Source organism: Periophthalmus magnuspinnatus, chromosome 17 (genome assembly GCF_009829125.3).
Source record: "Periophthalmus magnuspinnatus isolate fPerMag1 chromosome 17, fPerMag1.2.pri, whole genome shotgun sequence".
Taxonomy (NCBI): domain Eukaryota; kingdom Metazoa; phylum Chordata; class Actinopteri; order Gobiiformes; family Gobiidae; genus Periophthalmus; species Periophthalmus magnuspinnatus.
Genome location: NC_047142.1, coordinates 19,424,801 through 19,446,151, shown reverse-complemented (window position 1 = coordinate 19,446,151; position 21,351 = coordinate 19,424,801). Strand labels below are relative to the sequence as shown.

General features: G+C 40.1%; 1 protein-coding gene across 2 annotated transcripts in view; it reads right to left on the bottom strand.

The window, feature by feature from the left end:
- skila (SKI-like proto-oncogene a) overlaps window positions 1-18,141 on the bottom strand; it is a 45,782-nt gene extending 27,641 nt beyond the window's left edge. The window contains exons 1-2 of one of the 2 annotated variants that reach the window (XM_055228488.1): window positions 17,875-18,141; window positions 14,526-15,793 (exon numbers count right to left, since the gene is read on the bottom strand). In XM_055228488.1, the coding sequence (XP_055084463.1) occupies window positions 14,526-15,641 (1,116 nt within the window). In that variant the 5' untranslated portion in view covers window positions 15,642-15,793; window positions 17,875-18,141. Of the gene's footprint in view, window positions 1-14,525; window positions 15,797-17,874 lie in introns of both variants that reach the window. The other variant, XM_055228487.1, reaches the window with a different exon arrangement.
- Between the last annotated feature and the right edge of the window lie 3,210 nt (window positions 18,142-21,351).

Here is a 21,351-nt window from a genome sequence, read left to right as displayed (position 1 = left end):
CCCTACCCTCTCTCATTCCTTCTTTCACACACAAATCTGAAAATGCTAATTTCCGGCTACTGCTCAGACTCTCCCATTTTTACTTGTCATCTTGCTGTACCCACACACCCATGAAAATAGTAGTTCCAGTGAAGTTTTGACATGACTATAATGCAAATATAGGACACATTTCCGGTGGTGCTGTCAGGAGCCAGACGAGTGCGAGACATACCATGCGCATCAATGGAATAAGCAGTTAAACAAAATGCTGAATCAAATCTTGCCCAACTGTCTTCACCAGCAGTTCTCAAAATTTTACATAAAGAATCAGCACAAAAATAGGCCTGTGTAGCACTATTCATCCATCAATGCTAATGTTTATAAATGTATAAAACTAGTATAGATTACAATTATGGCAATCAAAGAGTCTAATGTGTAAAGTGAAATTAGACATTTGTCCATTTTAGACTGTATAGGGCAGTGTCTGAAAAGCAGAAACATCTTGGGGTTTTCTGTTCCTCTTTCTTGTCCTAAATAGAATAAAAGTGAAAAGACGTTTACTTTGTCATGTTAGCCTATCACTAGTCTATTGTTTGTGGACATTGTTATTTAAAGGCGCACTATGTATACATACTTCCTTGGTATGTCCACTACCAGTTTGTATTTATGGAGATACTGATAAGACATACTGTGGAACATCGTTGAAACAAGTAAGGGGCAAAACCTCCACCAGAAAGTTTATAATCAGTCTTTAGTTTAGGAAAATGGTTAGACCTGGTTCAGTTCCAGTTTAGTCCTGTTTTCAATCTGGTTTAGTCCTGTTTTTGTCCAGGTTCAGTCCACAGTTATTACTTTTTGTTCATGTATGCTGTGGCCATTTTTAATTATATCCCGGTTTCGACTAGCAACTAAATTGCAGTTGAACTTTTTGAAAATTCATGCACATTTCTCCTCTTTTCCTTTCACTCTAACATCAGGCTTCTAGAAACGTCCCCTCTCTCTCCCACCCCTTTTTCTCTCCCTCCATTGAATCCACTCACAGTCTTTTCAAAAACAGCCGTATTGGAGGAAAGCAGCAGCAGCCTGACAGAAATGAGCCAGAAAAGGCCTCGTATTGAAGAGATTGTCATTTTGTGTGAGTCAGAGGGCTCGGAGTACGCACACCTGGCAATACATCAACATGAGTAAAACGCTGAGTAAAATCATAGCTAGTTCTATATTTGAAAGCCAGGTTACCACTACATATGCAACACTGGTTAAAGCCGCAGTATGTCACTTTTCTACCAGTTGATCGTCTCTCTGAAAATCACATATCTTTGTCTGCATGTTCCACATTAAACTGATCTATGAATATGTATAGGTTACTCAAATATTGTTGTTTTATTGCTCAAAAATACCTTGAAAAGCATTCTGTGAGTGGGGTCACCTGTATGTCTCACTGGCGATAGATAAGTTTAATGTCATACCGTAGCACGTTCCAGGCAAAGCAATAAAACCTCCATGGAGACAACAAAATAGTGTACCACCCACAGAAAAGGTACACAGTGTATCTTTAAATCAAAGTGATTTAAAAAAAAAAAAAAAAAAAAAAAAACAAGAACTTCAGTAGAATAGAAACAGAAGGAGGAAGTGTCTGTTTTTGCTTGTGGTGTGTTCATGGGTTGTCTGTACAAATGTAACTCAGCGGTTGAAATCACTGACCGCAGACAGTGATGTGAGGTTCGAGTGCAATGGTAGTGTGTGTCATCTGAAAATGGGAAATGGCATCACAAAGAGGCTTGCGAGACTTGTCTGCTGGCTGGGTGAATTGTGTAGAAGTAGTAGTAATAGTGGTTGGCAATAATATAAATCTTATTCAATTTTTTCATATTTTTACATTTCCCATAATAGTGATTTTTTAACATAAATTATTATTGATCATATTCACAAATTTATTCTCAGGTTGCTTTTCAAAGAATTTAAATCCTTGCTGTAACATATTATTGTATGCTGAACCACAAATATATCAGTACATATACCAGTTTGTATAGTTGTAGCCCGTTTCATTTATTCAATTATTGTTACTAACCAAATTTAGTTTCTCTATTTCTCAATTTTGTATTAATTTTATGACATACGTATTGCACAAATGCCGTTTTATTTTATGTGTACAAACCAGTAATTATGATTCAAATAGGGTAAATATCAGAGCCCTTCTTACGTGCTAGCTAGACTTTAATCATATCATTAGTCAATATAAAAACTGAGAGCAGATTTACTGTCTCCAGGCTACACTTGTTCCTCTGTGTGTGACTCATGGTTTAATGAATGGGTGTGAGGATGCCATCATCCTTAGATCCGGATGCATCTGAGCCAGGATCCCGAGTGAACAGTTATGACCAATAAGATGTCTGGCATATCTTTGAGCTGATGTCATAGGGTCTGGTTAAACTGTAGCCAGATTTTAAAACCACAGAATATATTACCAAAAATTTCACAGGTGTTAGTCAAAGGGATAAAGGCATGTGACTGAAATACACAAAATAGATAAAATGTTAAGTATATTTCTCATTGATTTTTACCATAGGTTTCTTGAGTTTAAAAGTTAGAGCCAATAAGCTATGGGATAACTCTTATTATGACACTAAACATATTAATTTATTTAAAGGTGCACTATGTGACTTTTCTGGTGGTGGGTCAGCCAGAGATGTTGCTTTGCTTACAATGGTCGGGAGATATTCAAAGAAAGCAGGTGAGATTTGCAGTTATAGGTTGTATCTCTGGAGACGTGACCCCGCTAACAGTAAGAATGCAAGTTTTTCAAGATATTTTTAGCAACAATTCAGGTTTTATTCTGTCTAAAAAAGTGCATATATAGATAATACAAATCTAGATACATTTGCCATTTATTCAAATTGGTGGAAAGAGGAAAAGTATAGCAATCCAGCTGTGGAACAAGTGAACACATTATGATTTGTAGTTACAAGTCACCCATTAAGTACTATCAGCTTCATGCACTGGTGCCCAAGTGCTCTTAAAAATACTTACTTTGGCTTGAGTGCAGTATAATAGTACAATGATTATTGCTACTACGGTTAATTCATGGTTGTGGGTCATTGACTTCAAGAGCTCCCTTCTCAGTTCAAGAACAAGATCCAGGAAATCCGAGTCTGTTTAGAGGACTGTAAGTAGCATAGCCCTTGAGAATAATGAAAGATGTATGTAATATTACTGTGTCAAGATGTAGAGACAGACAACCAAATTGAATGTGTTAAAAGTAAAAAGTAACATCAAAAGCAACAGTGTACTCCTACTTTGCATTAGGTTACATTTAAACCAAAATGTCTTAAATCAAAAGTCAACTTTTAGCCTGTTTTGTAAAAAGCTATAAAGGTTCTTAACAAGTTTTTTTGTTAGCTTAGATGTCAGGAGTTGAGAATTATTCATTGCGAGCTGTGCCAGTGGTTTCAGGCAAGTTTGTTAAAGCTCTGCTAAGGTTGAATGCTTAAAATACTGGTCTGTGCCAAAGCTGCCAGAGCCGAAAGATTTTCAAACCACGATTCAACATAAGCTTTGCACTTTTGTTTGACTTTTGTCTTAAGATTTCATATTTTCTGACAAAATTTGTGAACAGGGCATGAAGTTATGATAGCATATGTATGAGACCAAAATGTGACGGAATAGGCTAGCGAAGACGTGGTAACAGATAGCTTACCGAAAAAGAAAATAATTTTGTTTTTAAGTAATAATTTAGCTACTTATGAATTACAATCATAACTGCCTGTTTAGGATTTTGATTGTTAGCCTTCTTGGAGCTTATATATTATATATGAATGCGTACAGTAATGTAGCAAGTGTATTTTTGAATCTTTGCCCCTGCCTCTTGAGTCCAGCCTTGAAGAGATAAGAATTTACAGGTAGAAATATACAAACTAACCAAGAATGTAAGTTGAAGGTTAAGAGATATTGTTTGATGTTTGTGGAGCAGAGGTGAGGTTCGTAAAAGATACAATTGGACCAAAATCGTGACTCACTGCATGGGTGCGTGACTTCAGTGCGTGGGCTGAGGACCTTTGCTACCACCATCCAGCATGCTTTATATTGTTGTGCAAGGCTTTGGTCGCTGTAAAAAGCATACTAACAGAAAAGAATTTCAAACTGAACATAAATATAAAAAAAGACAATCCAAGGTACTAGTTCTATCCCTCAATGGTAAAAAATATAGTGCCGGCATTTGCACTTGACACAAAATGAATGTAGGGCTGCAATCAAATCAAACTCTCTATTAATTGAATTGCACTTCTTTGGGTAATATAATGTCCTCTGTAATCTTATTATATTAAACCTCAAAAAACATGTTCTGAAATGCATGGGATTCTTGGGTTAGTTTAGAAGTTCATAGCAGTTCATTTAGCAGTGTCCTGGGTGCGTTTAATAATGTGCCATGTGAACTGAATCTTGATCAGAAAAATGTAATGGGTTGTATTTCCAACCTTAATCTAAACAATGGGATTTTTTCATTTAAATTCATACATTACACATCACCATATGCATCCATCAGTGCTTTAAATGGGCACTTTACATTATACTACCTGCATTTACCTGACCTTATTATATAAAATGCGTGGGATTTTGTAGTTTAGTTTGTTTACTTGTATCAAAATAAACTGCATATATGGAAACTATGTCATGATAGGCCATTACAAAACACAGGCAAATAAATTACCAGTAAAAGTGTAGAAACGGGAATCCTCTAATGGCAGACATAAGCTGTACCTAGGAGTATTTCTTATCCTATCTGTTTTTAGTGTTTTCTACATGCATAATTGATCATTGTGGTGACTGGGTTTAATGTATTGTAGATATGGCTCAGTGGGATGTGTGACTTTGATATCCGGCGTTTATCTTTCTGTCTGGGAAACTAGGGCTCTGAAGCGAAAGGGGAAAAAAACAATAAAGTCTATGTCTACTTATACAATGTGTGTGTTTGGTGCTAGTCCTATATATGGGAGAATCCTTGTCTCCTTATATCTTCATTAATCACAGGTCCCACTGGGGAGGCGGCACAGAAGCGGCTTTCAAATGCAAAACTCCGCACAACCTCCTTTATTTTACAGTATAAGAGCGGCCATACCCAACCCCCAACGCATTTACAGCTAACTAGCTAACGGCCCGTAAGAACAATCTCCCAGGGAAACCAGGCAGCGAACGGTTAATCTCTAAATCAACAAATAGATTCATTATGTTATGTGAGGGCTAGACGTTCAAAAAGTCTTATAGTGGCTGAGACTGTGCCACAAGAGGCAGGTTAGTGCTAATTACCACAAATGGATTGGATAAGTGCATCAGGATTTAGTAAAGAAAGAGGTAAAGTTACGCAATATATCATTCTCTCTGGCAACATCAACCCAGATCAAGACTGAAGGGGTTCTAGCGTAAGTTATGAGAAGTTAATACAATTATACAATTATCTGACTAAAGGTATCTCAGCGTCTTTGTGGAATTGGAGAGACTAGGGCTGTACCATATTTAGAAGCAGTAGCAGTTGTAGTAGTATACTGTCTGAAATATAATACTTTACCAAATCAATATGGTACACTTAATAATGATTTCTGTACTTTTTGGACATTCAAAACTGACTAACCAAACCATAACAAACCATACCAGAGGACGACTACTACTGAGCACTAATTTTAACTGTTAAAATCTCCAATGAAGGCCAGACGTCACTTTACTCTAAAAAATTGGCACAGACCTTGAGTATAGTGAACGTACAAACACTTGTCAGTCTAAATCCCTTGTAAAGAGCAGGACAGTTGGCTTGGGAGAATCTCAGACCAATGTTTAGTCTATGAAGCCGCTGGCAGACGTGGCACTGCTCCGAGTATCTGTCCTGGACTATCTCTAAACATGCAAAAACAGGCATTATAATGGCATTTAAAGACACAAGAGGAGACCACAAACTTTTCAATATACAGTAATGCTTTGGATTAGGGTTGGACGAGTTATATACCAGGACTAACCTAGAACTAAACCAGGACTAAGCAGTCATCTACGTTTCAAATATAGAACTAAGAACAACTAAGACAGGAATAAAACTGGCGAATATTGGATTGCCTGCCACTAGGAAGTTTGTCTATACCACCTCCCTCTACAGTAGGAGCTGGTATAGGCAATTACCAAACTACTCAACAACATGTTAACTTGTAGTAATCATTTGCCCAATGCAATCTCATAATTCCCCATGTCCCATTGTGTTCAACATTGTTCACAAATCTATAGCTAATATTTGCTCACGTTCCAATGCTTTCTTTGCTCTATTTGTATTTGGGTATAAGCTGACGTAGCTTGTACTGGCCACTTACTATTTGAACAACCTCAGGCTGGATCCGAATCTTCAATCTTGTCAAGCCATGTACTACGGGACAATGGATAATTCCTCATATATTGTCCATTAAAATCTCTAATAAAAACATTTTGATGAAACTTGATAAGGACACATTTCAAAGACTCATTACTAAATGGCTCATAGTATCTCAGTGCAAGACACTATGAGCCAGGATGTCGAACTGCGCTGCCAAAAAAAAAAATCTATGGGGATCTTTTTGTCCTCTAAGCTTCGTTTTTCACCCACTTTTGGTGCAATCTGGCGCTGCTAACCTGTGACCCTGGCCTGCGAGATTTTTAACTGCTGGCTCTGGCTCAAATAAAAAAGAAAAAGAGGGAAAAATCTGTTCACTGGAAGGAGAGAAAGCCTGTAAAGTAATGGCATTGGCATTCTTCCAGTGCGCTGCTGTGCTGTTATGGAGCTGTGATCCTGCCTCTGACCTGATGCTGACATACCAAAGGGCCCCTCAACGCTCAGCCCCTCCCCTCTCCAAAAGGGGCCCCGTCCTGCAATTTACAATTTACAGGAGGGGCCAGGAGCAGGAATAAATGCAGGGCTAGATACAGGACTAGAGTTGTCAAATGTGCTTCCTCATAGTGGCTTTGCTTGCAAATTTTGACAGTTGAGTGTTGTTCCTGAGCAGCGAATTGACAATAATGAATCAGTAATAACTTAGTCAGTGAAATCCCTCATTTGTCCAGGAGTGGGCCAAGGTAGAAATGGCTTCAAATATAGTAACATGGACACTGGTTTTAAAATGAAGACCAACATGAAAATGACTTCTGGATGGGAGTCGAAATTTTAAAAAGAGCTCATTGCCTTTTACATAAAATACAGTTCTCTTTCAGCAGTGACATACAACTTTTAATTAGTTGCTTATTTTTACTTATTTTTGTGGAGCTTGTTTTGGGCCTTCTTGCTTGGTCGCTTATTGCTCTGTGAAAATCTGGCAATCCTGGAGTGAACACAGGGCCAGACACAGGGCACTGTGCATAAGGAGTGCAGTCTCTCCCACACACTGCGCCCATGTTAAACCGTGAGTGCAATGTAGGGAGGGATCAAAGACAAGCTGTGTGTGCACAAGAAGAGGATAATTGTTCCATGTTCGGACCAGTTTTAAGCTGTGAATGTGCTGCAGTCTGAAAGTTATTATGGCATGATTAGAAAATGTTTTGATAGCAATTAGCATGGCATTTCTAAATAAGTTTTAAATTTCGTCAACTTTAAAAGCTTGCAAACATGCTGTGAAATTTTTCACAGCAGGAGGTAGGTATTTGACTATGTGGGTGTGTTCATGCTTGCCCAGACACCACATAACAATTGGAACTAAACTGGGAACTAGACCAGGATTAAAGCATGACCAATCCAAATCTACATCAGGACCAAACAGAACTTGGATTTAAATTTCAGACATTAAATTAGCAAAAAATGTGGAGTAAACTAGGGCTAAGCAAGTCTGACCATGACACTAACTCCAAACTAATTCAAGAATAAAGTAGGTCCAAACCAGTACTGATCTGGGCCTAAATCCTGTCCAACTCAAGACTTCCGATATCAAGAAGGATCTTTCAATGTCAATTTAATTTTCAAAACATTTTCAAAATTGGAATCTACTGCCAGCTATAGGCTATCTTCAACTCATTATAACTGTGGTGCATTCAAAGACAAGCTGTGTATTGTACATAAGGCAGTAATTGTTCTATAGTTATGTGTATGGGTGTCTTAGGGCCAAAGGAGCATGCTGACGACCACTGTCTATGGGGTTAGCGCATGTCAACTATCTTGTTTGTGATTGGCCAGTTTGGAGGGAGTATCTGGGCTGTACGTATGGTTCAGATGAGGACTCGCAAGGTTAATTTTCAGCTCAAGGAAACAGGAGCTGAAGCAAGAGGCCCCCCTGTAAAAAAAAAAAATATATATATATATATATATATATATATATATATATGTGTGCCCTGAAGGCTAAAGGGAGTTGTTGTGCGTATGTGACCAACCAACAAGCAGTTAACATAGGCCTATCACAGAGCTCTTTGCAGGCTGTTCCTGTCTAGCCCAAGGGAGGTATGTGTCGTGACCACACTTCACCTCAAGTTGGAGTCAGCCCTGTGAGTCTTTGTCTGCCGTCCCGTCTCAAAACTGCAAAATAATCATTTTGGAACGGCAGATGTGAGGGGTTAACTCAGGAGAGGCAGCATGTCCAGACATAGGGAGTGAACACAACATAAACTTAAAATCATAAGGTTTGACTTATGACTCAAACTACAGCTGTTTTGGCCAGTGGTTGTTTTCTTTGGTCCCTGTAGACGAAATACCAGAAGTGTAAACTGAATGAACGCCAGCAGAAGTCAAATTAATCACTTTTGGATAGAATTTATGACAGCATGTAGATCTCAAATGTTTAAAGTATTTTAGCAACGTGAAGGGCATTTTTATTCAGTCAAGGTATGCATCTAATACAGACAAGAGATGGCAGAAAAAGTTCTTCACTAGATTTAAGCAATTCATTCATTATTCAACAATCTGCTCGCGTAAAACCTATTCATTCATTATTAAACAGAATTTAAATTTCAGCATCAATGTTTGCTGTGTTAAATGCGAATGAAATATTTAACAAGAACTTCCTAATCCTATCTCAATAATTCCTAGTGGATTTCCTGAATTATTTTGTGACTGGCAGACAACTTATCACAAACATGCCAGTTGAACGTAATCAATCAATCGCATCATAACCAATATTGTAAGTAAAGTTATAGTACAAATGTTATAGCAAAAATGTATTTTCTTGGATAGGTGATAATTTTTTGGTTATGAAAACATAAAGGCATCACTTAGCTTTGTTGTTTTTCTATTTGCAATAGAATTAGAAACCTCCAATAATCAAAACATACCCCGAGATCACAGGAGATGCACGATTTGTCATAAATTATTAGTCAAACTACGTCAAAATAAAAACTTGTTGTGATAATGATTACTGCGTTACCCAATATTTGCGATATATTGCACTGCCCTAGCCGATGTGTGGCCCATCCCTACTCCCTCTCTCTCTGTTCCCCTCTCTACCTCTTTCTCTCTGTCTCTTTCCCTGTCTTCCTTCCTCTCTCTGTCTCACTCGCTGTTCCCCTCTATCTTGCTTTCTCTCGCTTCCTCTTTCACCTCTCTCACTCTCTCTGGCTCTTTCTCTCACTATTCTGCTCTCTCTTTCCCTCTCTCTCTCTTTTCTCTCTCTCTAACACCTCTCTCTCTCTCTCACCTCTCTCCCTCCTGCGACCACTCCAGTGCCCCATATCCATCAGCTTCAGACGGGATCGATGCGGTCTGTCTCCCCTGTTATAGACGCACACAAGTGGTTCTTATTGCTTATGTAACCATTGACTTATCGGCTCATTTGGCTTCTGCTTTACTCCGTTACCGTCTGCTGATTGGGGCCTGGGGCATATCGAGTGCCTACAGAAACGTCACAGCGTGGAGGTCTACACTGGACCAAACAAGGAAACAGGTCAAGCTAAAGACAATTGATGCAAACGTTAACAACAAGTCTATAGGTCAAGGGAGGTGAGGTAAAGATCCAGATAAATTATGTTGCAGTAGCTTTGGAAATGACGATAAATGTGGAGACGTTGAGCAAGACAACAGCTTGGCCTGGTATATAATTGCCGATGTCAAGAGGACCGTAAATGCAGACTGGCAGCCACACTTCTGTCTGTCTTTTTATTGTGACATTAGCTTTGACATAACACGTCTTCTGACCGGTGTTGCCACTGTGTCATTGGGCAAGACGCATTATCCAGCATGCCATGTTGTATGAATGTCCAAGTGGTGTAAAGAGGACCATAGAGTAGATTGGCAACCAAATTTCACCCAGTCTGCCCCGAGGCGAGTATGACTGCTAATATAGCTTACAAATGGGTGGGACAAAGAAGTGCATGAATGAGGCATGAAATTGTGAAGCAACTGTACCAATTATCAGAACATGATTAACTTTATTTTAATAGTCGACTAATCACAGTTATTCCAAGTTAATTGCAGCTCTAATAATATTTAGACATAACCGAATATACTTGTCTATGGCACAGGCCTGTTCCAGAGCATTATAAGTGAGTAGTCAGTCAATGCTGTAGACTCAGTTAGTCATTAGTGCTGCTGCCAAAACCCAATTACAGCCTATCTATGGGGTGATTGACAGACAGACAGCAGAGCTGCAGACAGGAGCTGGGGCTGTGCAGCTGTGGGCTCACTGTTAATGCTAATGTTAATGAATGAAGTCACTGCTCTCCAAAATAGAGTCAACGCGACGACGCACATGCTGCAGCTGTCTCAGGAGCTGTGCCCAGGATGTGTCACACAGATATGGGACAAGACTGAGAGACAACTAGGCCAATGGCAAGACAGGGTATCTGCTCAAATGTAGGATAAGACATTATTTCAAAAGCATTTATTGGTATCTGAATTTTGTTCATATGTTTTACTATTGTATTTGCTTTTTACCAGATGTTTTAAGATTCATGTGTTGTTTTTTAATGTATTTTTAATTACTGTTCAATTAATAATTTCCCTTGTGGATACATAAAGTTGAAATGGTTTGTCTAAATGTTTTAAATAATTCTAGTAATTTCAAGTCTCCTCTTTACAATAAATAACTCAATGAGTTATTGAGTGAGTCAAGGGTTGACAATCTACATTCTCAGGGACTTGTTTGTGATGACAACTGATACTGTATATTTACTGTGGTAAAATTAAGATTTTAGGTCATGCTAAGAGAAACACCTGACCTAAATCATTCTACAACATTCATTTAAACCTCTCCAAATTTGAATAATTGTTGTCCGAAACCATAAGCATCAACTACAGAGAAAAAAACGGTTTCCTTCTCGCAATATTGCTTCATGTTGGCTGGGGTTTTTCCCATTCAGCATTTGCGTAATCTAGATTTAGTACAATTTGTCTTGTAAAACACCGCACACATAAACAAAATGTCCCTCTAGCTACCAGACGACTATTACACAACTTCACACGTCTATCAGCTCAAAGGAATCTGTCTAGTTTTTTTCTCACTTGAAAATAACCCAATAAAATGACGAAACATGGCGGTACACTCTGAAATTTCACACCAATTAAATAATGTCTGTCACATCACAAACTAAAGTGTCTATTGAACAAACAGACAAGCAATGCCAGAGGGGGATAGCTAGTTTGCTAATAGGAAATGTCTTTGCTTTTTCAAATGGAGCACAAACATGGGACAGGATATGGTAGAAGAAGACATGGGAGAACTTGGAAAAACAAACTTCCTCAATGTTTAGCCTGTTCGGGTCACTTCTTATGATGGTGTCTCAAAAAGTTAAATAAATGGACTTGTAAATGCTAGCTTTGACGTTAATAGTGATTATAGGCTACACTTGGGTTTTGCTAGTTGATAAAAAGTATAACATTGTGTATGATTTAACACACTGCAAGATTCAGTGGCAAGGCTGAAACCAATGTATTGGGCAGGAAAGAAGAAAAATTAGATTATGTTTTACACATTATTGAATTCTTTGATAGATCTATACTTAAAATGTGTTTGTCTTAATCCTGCTTTGGTCCTAGTTTGCACCATTCCACTATCACCATATTCCAATGAGACAGTTCATTGGAGGTTGTCCCCATTACATGACAAAAGTTTGGTTCCAAAGATATTTCTACACCTACTTCCTCTGCATATGTCCATGTATTTCTTGGTAAAACCGTTACACAGTTTTGGTCTAAAGTGCTCCACTCCTGCTGTCCTGCTTGGAAAAGGTTGTGGACTTGTGGAAATGGAAAGATTGACTCACAACACCACAGTCTGAGTGAGAGACAAGTCCGTCTGCATGACTTCCTCTTGGGCCCACCACACACTTTCAGTTCTCATAAACATGTATCTCTATGGAGCATAAGGGAGGGAGGTCAGCCTGTTCCTTGGTCAATGCTTGGGATGTTAAGATTATTCCGTGAATCGCTAAGCGTGATTATTTACATCACAATATAATGGTAAATGCAGCAAAATTATAATCATGAAAATGTTCGAAAGAAAAAAGTAGCTTCCTTTAAATTTATTCTCCAAAAATGTTCACCTTATGTAAATTGCTTTTAACCTGTTTTTGTCACCCCAACTTTACTTTATCATTCAGAAAGTTTGACTTCAGAAACCAGATCACATACTGTAACACTATAGATTTACTGTTGTTTGCTCACGGTGTCAGCAATTCTTACAATAATCGTAACACTAACATGCAATATTGCGACATCCCCGGTCAATGGCATTTCACACAGGTCAGGCTGAGTGGGGCACAGGCATCCTCTCTTTAGACCAACAATCACCTGCTTCCTCTGTGCAGCATTAGGCAAACGGACTTTCCAGGAACTCTCCGCCCAAAGCAAAGACATAACTATGACTGAAAACTTCCACAGTACAATTCAGATTTCAGTCAGGGATAAATATAGCACATGACAACAATAAAAAATGCTCATGTTATTAGTAGGACAAAGTTGAAAAGAAGACAAAAAATACAAGACAAATTTGAAATTAATTATAAAATTCCAATAAAATTGTTTCTGCCAAAAAAAAACTAGGATAATCATTACAATAATTAAATTTAAACCATAGAAATTATTCATTCCAAACAAAATGATCTATAAAAAAGGAGCCCATGAATATGTTGAATAATTGCGGACAGGGTTAACATTATAAATTATGGAAGTAAAAAGATACTACACAGTTTAGCCTAAAACTACTTGCAATTGATTTGAAGATATATAAATACAGGAAGCTTACTTCATCCTCTTTGCATAAAAGGATTTCACTGGTCCGACAAAACAAAATTGGCAAGGCTCCAGTCTCACTTAGGTATGAAATTAGATCTAGTTGGACTGGTAAGCATTTTAGGTCACGTTCTATATTTAAAATATTAAAGAATGTTTGATATTGATATGTGCTATAGTAAGTAAGTGCAACATAAATGTTAATAATAAAACAGCATTTACAGTGGAATAACATAAACTTTATAAATTGTCAAAAAAGTGCAAGACATTGAAAATAGATGTGTCATGCAAGCTTCCATACAAGTTTACAGCGCAATGGGGAACACAGACAGGAAAAGTGTAGTCTCTATTTCAACATTGTGTTTTGTACATGAGTTGTGTCTATGGTTTTAGATGTCAGACGTTTTGTGCATTTCCTCTGTGGTATTGAAACCTCTATAGTTTTGAGAAAGAATGTCGATGTGATCCAAGACTGAGGAATGCAGTCGGGACGCCAGACGAGACAGTATTTCCGCAACTTGTCAAATTTAACCACGCTAGACATATCTGGCATGCAATGACTCCCAAAATTTGATAAAGTTGAATTGTGCAAGCATTAGTAATAGCTGTCAAATCATTAAATCAGAAATGACAAACAAAGATTGCTCAAGACAAAACAACTTCTATTGCCAGAAAACCACTCAATTGGGTCAACCACGATGGTCAAAGCAGGGTCATGAGACATCAAGCAGTCAATAACAGTTAGCAGAAGTCAATCTTTTCACTTTCTCTCACAGTCTCCCTCTGGTCTGTTAAAGAGCACTGGCAGTACTGTACTTGTATAGTAATTATAGAAAACCAATAGGTAAATGCAAGGTAAGTAAATGACATTTTTAACCATTATTCATTATTGACAACAAACTTATTTATTATCTTAAAACAAAACTAACATTTCCTATACTAGTTGTTTTAAAAATAAATATTAGCATGAGATGACTGAGCAAACATTTGAGTCATTAGCATTGTAGTGATATTGTGTTATAGTGGGGGGTCACGTAGGCCGCTGCCAGAACATGCTGTTGAGGCAGAGTTAAAGCTGCCTCTGTAGCAGGCCTTTTGTCCAGCCTCATTCAGTGACCCCTGTGTGACCCTGACACAAACTGCACTTCCCCTGGTCCTGCAGCTGTGATGAGAGCAGAGCAGACATGTGTCACCACCTGTTCTCTGCAGCGTACGACCGGTCACCAACGGTTTAAGAAAACAAACCCGAGTGCTGAGCAGACAAAACACAGACTGTAGTGTCTCTAAGAGGAGGCATTATTTCACATCAGGAAGCATAAGCTATAACACATGTAGGACACAGGCTCTCATCTAACCCACTTACACTCACACAGACTAATATAAATCAATAAGCTCTTACTTTGTCTAGCGAGCGCTTGAGCTGGAAGTGGAACTTCTCCTTGACCTCGTTGAGGCGCTGCTTGAGTTTGGGCTCCTCTGATGAACCCTGGTACTTGCGGGCCAGCTGCAGGTAGCAGGGCCACTTTGCTGAGTCGAAGCCCCAGTGGCAGGTCCTCTTGTCCGGCGACTTGTGCGAGTGCATGACGAACTTCTGCGGAGAGAAGAGCAGCTGGCACTCCACACACTGGATACAGGGTGCCTCGGGCTGAGTGTAGAACTGGGGCACGAACAGGCCCTGGCACTTGCCCAGACACTGGTGCTCCACCTGGAAACTGCTGTCACTCTCTTTGAGCAGCGCTTGAGCCGACAGCTTCCCGCTGGGGTCAGTGGGCAGAGCCGCTCCAGGGCGGAGGAGAGCGTTACACAGGCGCTGGGCGTCAGTCAGGGTGATGAGGCCGCAGGACGGTGCGTTGAAGGGCAGGATGCCCAGCACCTTGAGGATGTGGAGCTGCTCGGCGTCGCATCGGGAGCAGTACACGTAGAGCTCATCACACACGGTGTTGATCTGCTGCAGAGAGAAGTCGCGCAGCACTGAGTTCAGCACCTGAGGCAGACACAGGCGCTTCTCGCCTCCCACCACGAAGCATGAGATGGACTCTCCCTCCAACACCGAGTGGGTCAGCTCCGTGGAGCTGTCACAGGGCACCAGCAGAGGGCCTCCTCCCAGCACAGGGGGCGAGGGCAGGGGGGGCATGCCCGAGGGGGAGTGCTCGTGTCCGGTGCGGGCCGAGAAGGCGGCGGGACCCCCCAGAGAGCTCTGGCTGCTGAGAGTAAACTGAGCCAGGGTGTGTTTAAGTCCAGGGCTGAGGTCCAGCGCTTTAGCCCCGCCCACATGTAGCTCTGCTCTTCCCTCCAGCTCCAGCTCTGACCCGGGTCGTCCCTCTGGCAGCTCACGCTTCACTTTGGGGGGCTTTTGAAGTTGGTCCAGGCTGCGCCTCTTCAGGTTCATCTCGGCCATCACACGCTTCTTTATGGGGGCATCCTCCAATCGCTCTCTGTACAGGCGCTTCAGGCTGCCTTTGAACGCGCTCAACTCTTTGAACGGGGGCTTCAGGCTGGTCTGGGTACTGGCCATGTCGAACACAGGTCACTGTCTCTGTCTGCGGTCTTATATTCCACTCAACGAGTCTCTCCAAAAGTCTTTTCAGATAACACAAATCTTCTGGCTCTTACACACATGCATGGTGCTGGTTGTAGTATTCAATGTTAGATCCTCTTCTCTTTTTTCTTCTAAAAATGAAAAACAAAAACATTTTTAAAATAATTCATGAAACACTGTATTGTTTTCTACAGTATACTACTGTGTATTAAAGTAAAATGATCACATCAGATGGTGTTGTGGCCCATGAAATCCCTGAGTTAAAATGCTTTATGCCTACTATCAGCTGAAGGCTGGAGGTCAGTGGCTGTTTGCATGGACCACTAAACCAAATGGCCATTACCATACTTCACACAAACACACAGCTTTTTCAGACCTTGTAATTGAACTCCTGATACATTTGCATTCAGCTTTTCACTAAAGGCTTCGGAACAAACTTTCAACACAAAGTGAGAATTTTAACAAGCGAAACCAGGTGAGCAGCTTGAAAACTCAGGCGAAATTCCCCACAACAACCCTGCCCCTCTTTTCCATGACATTGTGAATGCTAAAGGCTGATACACAATGGTCAAAAACATGTCACTTTGCAAATGAAAGTGCCCTTCCCAACCATATTGTGCCTTCCCCTTAGGTCTGCTTACCCCACGCTGACCCCATCAGCTCCGTGAAAAACAATTGATAAAAGCGTTAACAGCGGTCGTCCTCTGCTCTCAGTCCTTTCACAGCTTGACACGGTGCATTGTGGAAAGCGGTGTTTTCCCCTTTCTACTCTGGGCTTTACTGCGGCGTTACACAGTGGAGCGTACCAAGGTAAACAACACTTAACTGCCTTCCCCAAATTAAAGCCTAATGTAGCTGATAATGGCTGCTACTGCAATATGACAGTTGGTCTACATCGAAATAACGCAGAGTCCGCAATCACAGGCTGAACCAAAACCACAATCCTATTAGGAAAAATCACCAATAAACTATCAAAATGTAAAAGCTACTAATTTGGTGCAGTGAAGCAATTTGGAGAGAGTCATTTTTTGCACCGATCAAATATGCTGCTCTGCGTAAGGTAGAACGCACACGAGCTAAAGGATGTTTGTAGGCGTTTTACAGCAAAAATCCGCTATAGGCTGATGTGAAAGGCAGTGGCTACACAATTAAACCGCCGACCAATGAATGTGCGACTCGCATGATACATTAAAGGACTCCCGTTTGTCTGCGTAAATCCCCACCCGAGTTAATAAACCATGTATCCACTCTTGCCTCCAAGGATGTAGTTGGGTTTGGGCATTGGATGGTCAAATTTAGGACATATATCCAGGTGTCATTCATCGCTATCCCTTTTTGGTGCAAGGACACGGCGTTTGTGAATCTTCCAGCCGCGCTACTACCCCTCCTCCTTCTCTCCAGACTGCTTTGACTGTACGCTCTCCTTCACTGGTCTCTTCTACTGGCTCGCCACGACGGCACTGGTATGCAGACAGCGCTGATAATGACATTCACTGTCTGCACACTCTACTACGGTCTTGTCTGGGGGAAGGCACCGCGGTTCAGTCATTACAGCATCGCTCAGTAGAAAATACTACATCACAAGAGGGGATTTCAAACGTGACTCGTGCGTAAAAGTCAAACCTAGAGATGTTGTCCAGCGCGTAAAGGTGCCTTCCCACACAATCCGACAACAAAACTGAACAATTATAAATCCGACAAAGCTATAATGATGGCAAAACTGCAATATATATGGAAAAGAAACAAGTACATTTTCCTAGATGTGACTCAAAACCAAATACTCAGCGCTTTAATCAAAATAATTGCGCAGCTTGCTCCACTGACCCAGCGTACCCCGGCATAAACCTCAATAAAGCAGCTGTAAAACATAGTAATAACAAACAAATCAAGGTTGTTTGGGCTGGTCAATTAATAACCAAACACTGATGTAAACAAATAATAAGATGGTTTTGTGAAATAGTCAAAGAAACGCAACGAAATCAGTGACTGTAGTGACTGAGGGGGTGTCCCATAAGGTTAATATTAATGCGGGCTAACATGCTAGCACCAGACTGCTAACACTAGAGCGCAGGCTAAAAAAACGCGTTAGTTGCGGACCCCTACAAAGCAGCAAAACAATCAATGACTACGCGTAAAATGTATCCAGTTACTTATAGCTATTTCCAAATGACAATCCCGAAAAACGCCGTATTTGAAGGCGTAAAAACACTTGCCCGTGTGAGTGAATTGGCTCGTCCTCCTCTCTGGTCCGTGGTCTTCTCGACACTGTCTGGAAAAGCCTAGCGGAGAGCACACAGACACAGCCCAGAAGCGTCACTGCACTCGGGCTGCTGAGAGGAGGAGACGTCACCGACTGACGGAAACTATGCGGGGGTGTCTCTGCTTTGTCTGTCCGCCTGTCTGGCTGTGTGTGTGTGTGTATGTGTGTGTACGCGTGTGTATGTGTGTGTATGTCTGTCTGTCGCTTTGGCACGGAGTCTGGGGAGGTTTGTTGTTTCCGAGTTGCCGAGGGCGCACGGAGAGGCAGAGCGCATAGGAAGTTGGACTAGTGAGTGAATGTAGCCGACTAGTGGAAGAGGACTGCAGTGAAATTGATGAGGACTTTCCCCATTCAGAAGATAGAGGCTAGTATTATGCTTTACTTGTTAATAAATATGGCAACAATTATTTTAATCATTCTGAAACCCATACATAGGAATATTCTGCTATTTATAATTGTCTATAAACTGTTCATAACCATAATCATACTCTCATACTGTAGACTACATAATAATTTTGTGTAGCTTTATGTAAGTATATTGTAATATTCTAATAAAAATATTGAATTGAATTAGTAATAGTGATTTATCTTTATTTATACTCTTCCTGTTGCAATATTGGAATTTCCCTTTTGTGGGATAAAAAAAAAAAATCTCTCTCTCTCTCATGGCTTTTTACATTTGAACTAAAATGGGGTGTGGTTAGGTTGAACATTTTGTAATAACCAAATTATGACATAATGAAACCAGGACATAAATACTCCTAAAGGCAAAATAATGAGTAAATCTGAGTTAAAAGCTGCAAATATCAGCAACGTTAGACACTAAACAAGAAGCAAAACTCGACATAGCAATCAAACATATAACATAACGTGGTAACTATTTTAAGTTGTGAACCGGCATTCAAAGCAACAAATATTGAACTAAACCAATTGATAATGATGTGCCCTTTAATTTTGTGTTTATACCACAAACAATATATAATTTTGTGGAGAGGAGAGCAAGGTTATTGAATGTCTGTGTAATCCCTCAGTCGTTCAGGTCTTTTGCTAAGGTTATTGAATAGTATAGTATTAATGAATATCAGTAACAGTGGATTGGCATTTGTAGCACAAGCTAGTTAAAAGTTAATTACAGCCCACTGCACTGTACTCCTTTTTGTTCCAGTTAAGGCTCAATAGTCTGTCTTACACATAGCCTATATTTATAAATGATTCTGTGCTACTGTATTTGACTCAGCATGACATATTAATATGCAGTGTATGGTTGAAATACATTGGCAGCAGTGTGACAAATGAATGTGACATTGATTTTTCCTGTAATAACATCACTCTCTGGACTGTAGGGAGTAAATTAAGCTCAAATGAGCAATATTGCACTGAGCCCTGACTGTTCATTAAAAATACAGCAACACTCAAAGATCAGGTGACAGTAATGATTGTATGGAAGCAACAATGTTTGAAACAACTGCACATTTGATTTATTTTGTTTATATTATCTATCTGTCTGTCCCATCTACATTCATGAGCTGGGGGAAGTGTCTTGCCAAAGGACACAGCAGCCATTGGTCCAAGCAGTGTTCAAACTGCCAACACTCTAGCTCTCCCTCTTCTCCCGTAATGTGCAATATTTGAGTTTTTGCTGTCCCAAAACCTGTAGTGGACACATCTAAGGTTTGATACTCCTATAACTCTCTCTCCCCTCTCACTTTCTCTCTTTCCCTCTTTCTCCATTTCTCTATGTCGGTCTTATAGAGTCGTGGCAATAGGCTCCAAGAGAAAATATGTTATTCATTATTATTATTATTATTATTATTATTATTATTATTATTATTATTATTATTATTATTATTATTATTATTATTATTATTATTATTATTATTATTATTATTATTATTATTATCATTATTATTATCATTATTATTATTATTATTTAATTATGGTGAATGCAATACAAAGTCTAACACTATTTTGCTATCATTCCCTTTTATCACTTATTTCAAGAGAGGAGAATCAACTATCAAGATGCCCGCAGAGCAAAAGGTATACCCCCCACCCTCTCCACTCCGCTCCCCCTCTACACCCCTCCCCCCTCTTTTTATGGGCCATCTCTGAAAGGTCAAGAGGTCGTTTGAGCTGTCTACTCTGCCTCCAGTGATCATGACAGTTAATAAAATCTGCAACGGGCTGCACGGAGGTCAACTACAACTGTCTATAGATGACTTTTATTTACATGAGCCACCATATTGTCTGATATTTGAATGAGAGAAAAAAAAAATCTCTTATTGCTTTGTTTTTGAGGGCATTGCGACATTATAATGTTGTTGTGTTTACCTGAGATAAAATTGAATGTCTTTTGTGCCCCTTCCCCCTCTATCATTTCCTGTTCCTCCCTCTGTCTCTCTCTTTCTTACCCTACCTTCCTCACCTCTCTCTCTCTCTCTCTCTCTCTCTCTCTCTCCCCACTCTCTCCCCCTCACCCTACTCTCTCTCCCCCTCTCCTCTGTATATGTAGGAGAGCCATATCAGCAGTTGTATTGTGCTGCTGCCTGTCCATCCCGGGACAACAACAGCAGGATCGATTGTCCATAATAGCCTCAGCATGGACTATGGGGACTACATTAATCTCATATGTGCAATAATAATAGAGTGAGTACAGTCATTAGAGAAGAGGAGATAGATGGAGTCTGTGTCAGCTCAGGGGAGACTACTGACAAGGCGACTGCCCACAGGTTAGGCTAGTACCGTCCATGGGCTTCTAAGTGATGACAGATTAGCACCCTTGTCATAGCAATTAGCATCGCAAAACAAAATATTATATTTTATGAATGGTGAAGTGTTCAAAATAGCACTGTAACATTTTTTCAGTATTTAAAAATAACAATCAGAAAAAGTCACAAGCACATAGAAAAGGGTGGTCTGTCAGAACTGTTGGCATCTGATGGAAATCCTATACGCCTTTGCCTGTGGATATGCAATTCATGACAGATAATCAGAATTTCTACATAATTAGTACCAGAATGTCATTGTTATAACACAAACTTTCAAATCAAGTAAACTATTGCCACTACTACCTCTAGCACTTCTACGACTTTACCCACAGCGCTGCCACTTTTGAGTTACTGTTGTTAACTGTTGGCACACAGACTTGCACACTGACAGTCCTCTCCATTAGATCCATTAGAGCCGGGGTGTTGGACTGATATTGGACTGGTGTAAGTGGTCCCTGGAGGAGGCACTTCAGTTTCATATGAGGGCTCCAAAATCAATGAGACAATTCACAACTGTCTGGGCCTCAGAAAGTCTAGTCCATCTGATCTGGACTTGGGACTGGACCCGGATTGAGACTCTGGTCTGGTCTCTGGTCTGGACGTTTAAAACTGGTCTTGGGTGTGAAATCTGGTTTAGATTCTGCAATGGTCTATTTGG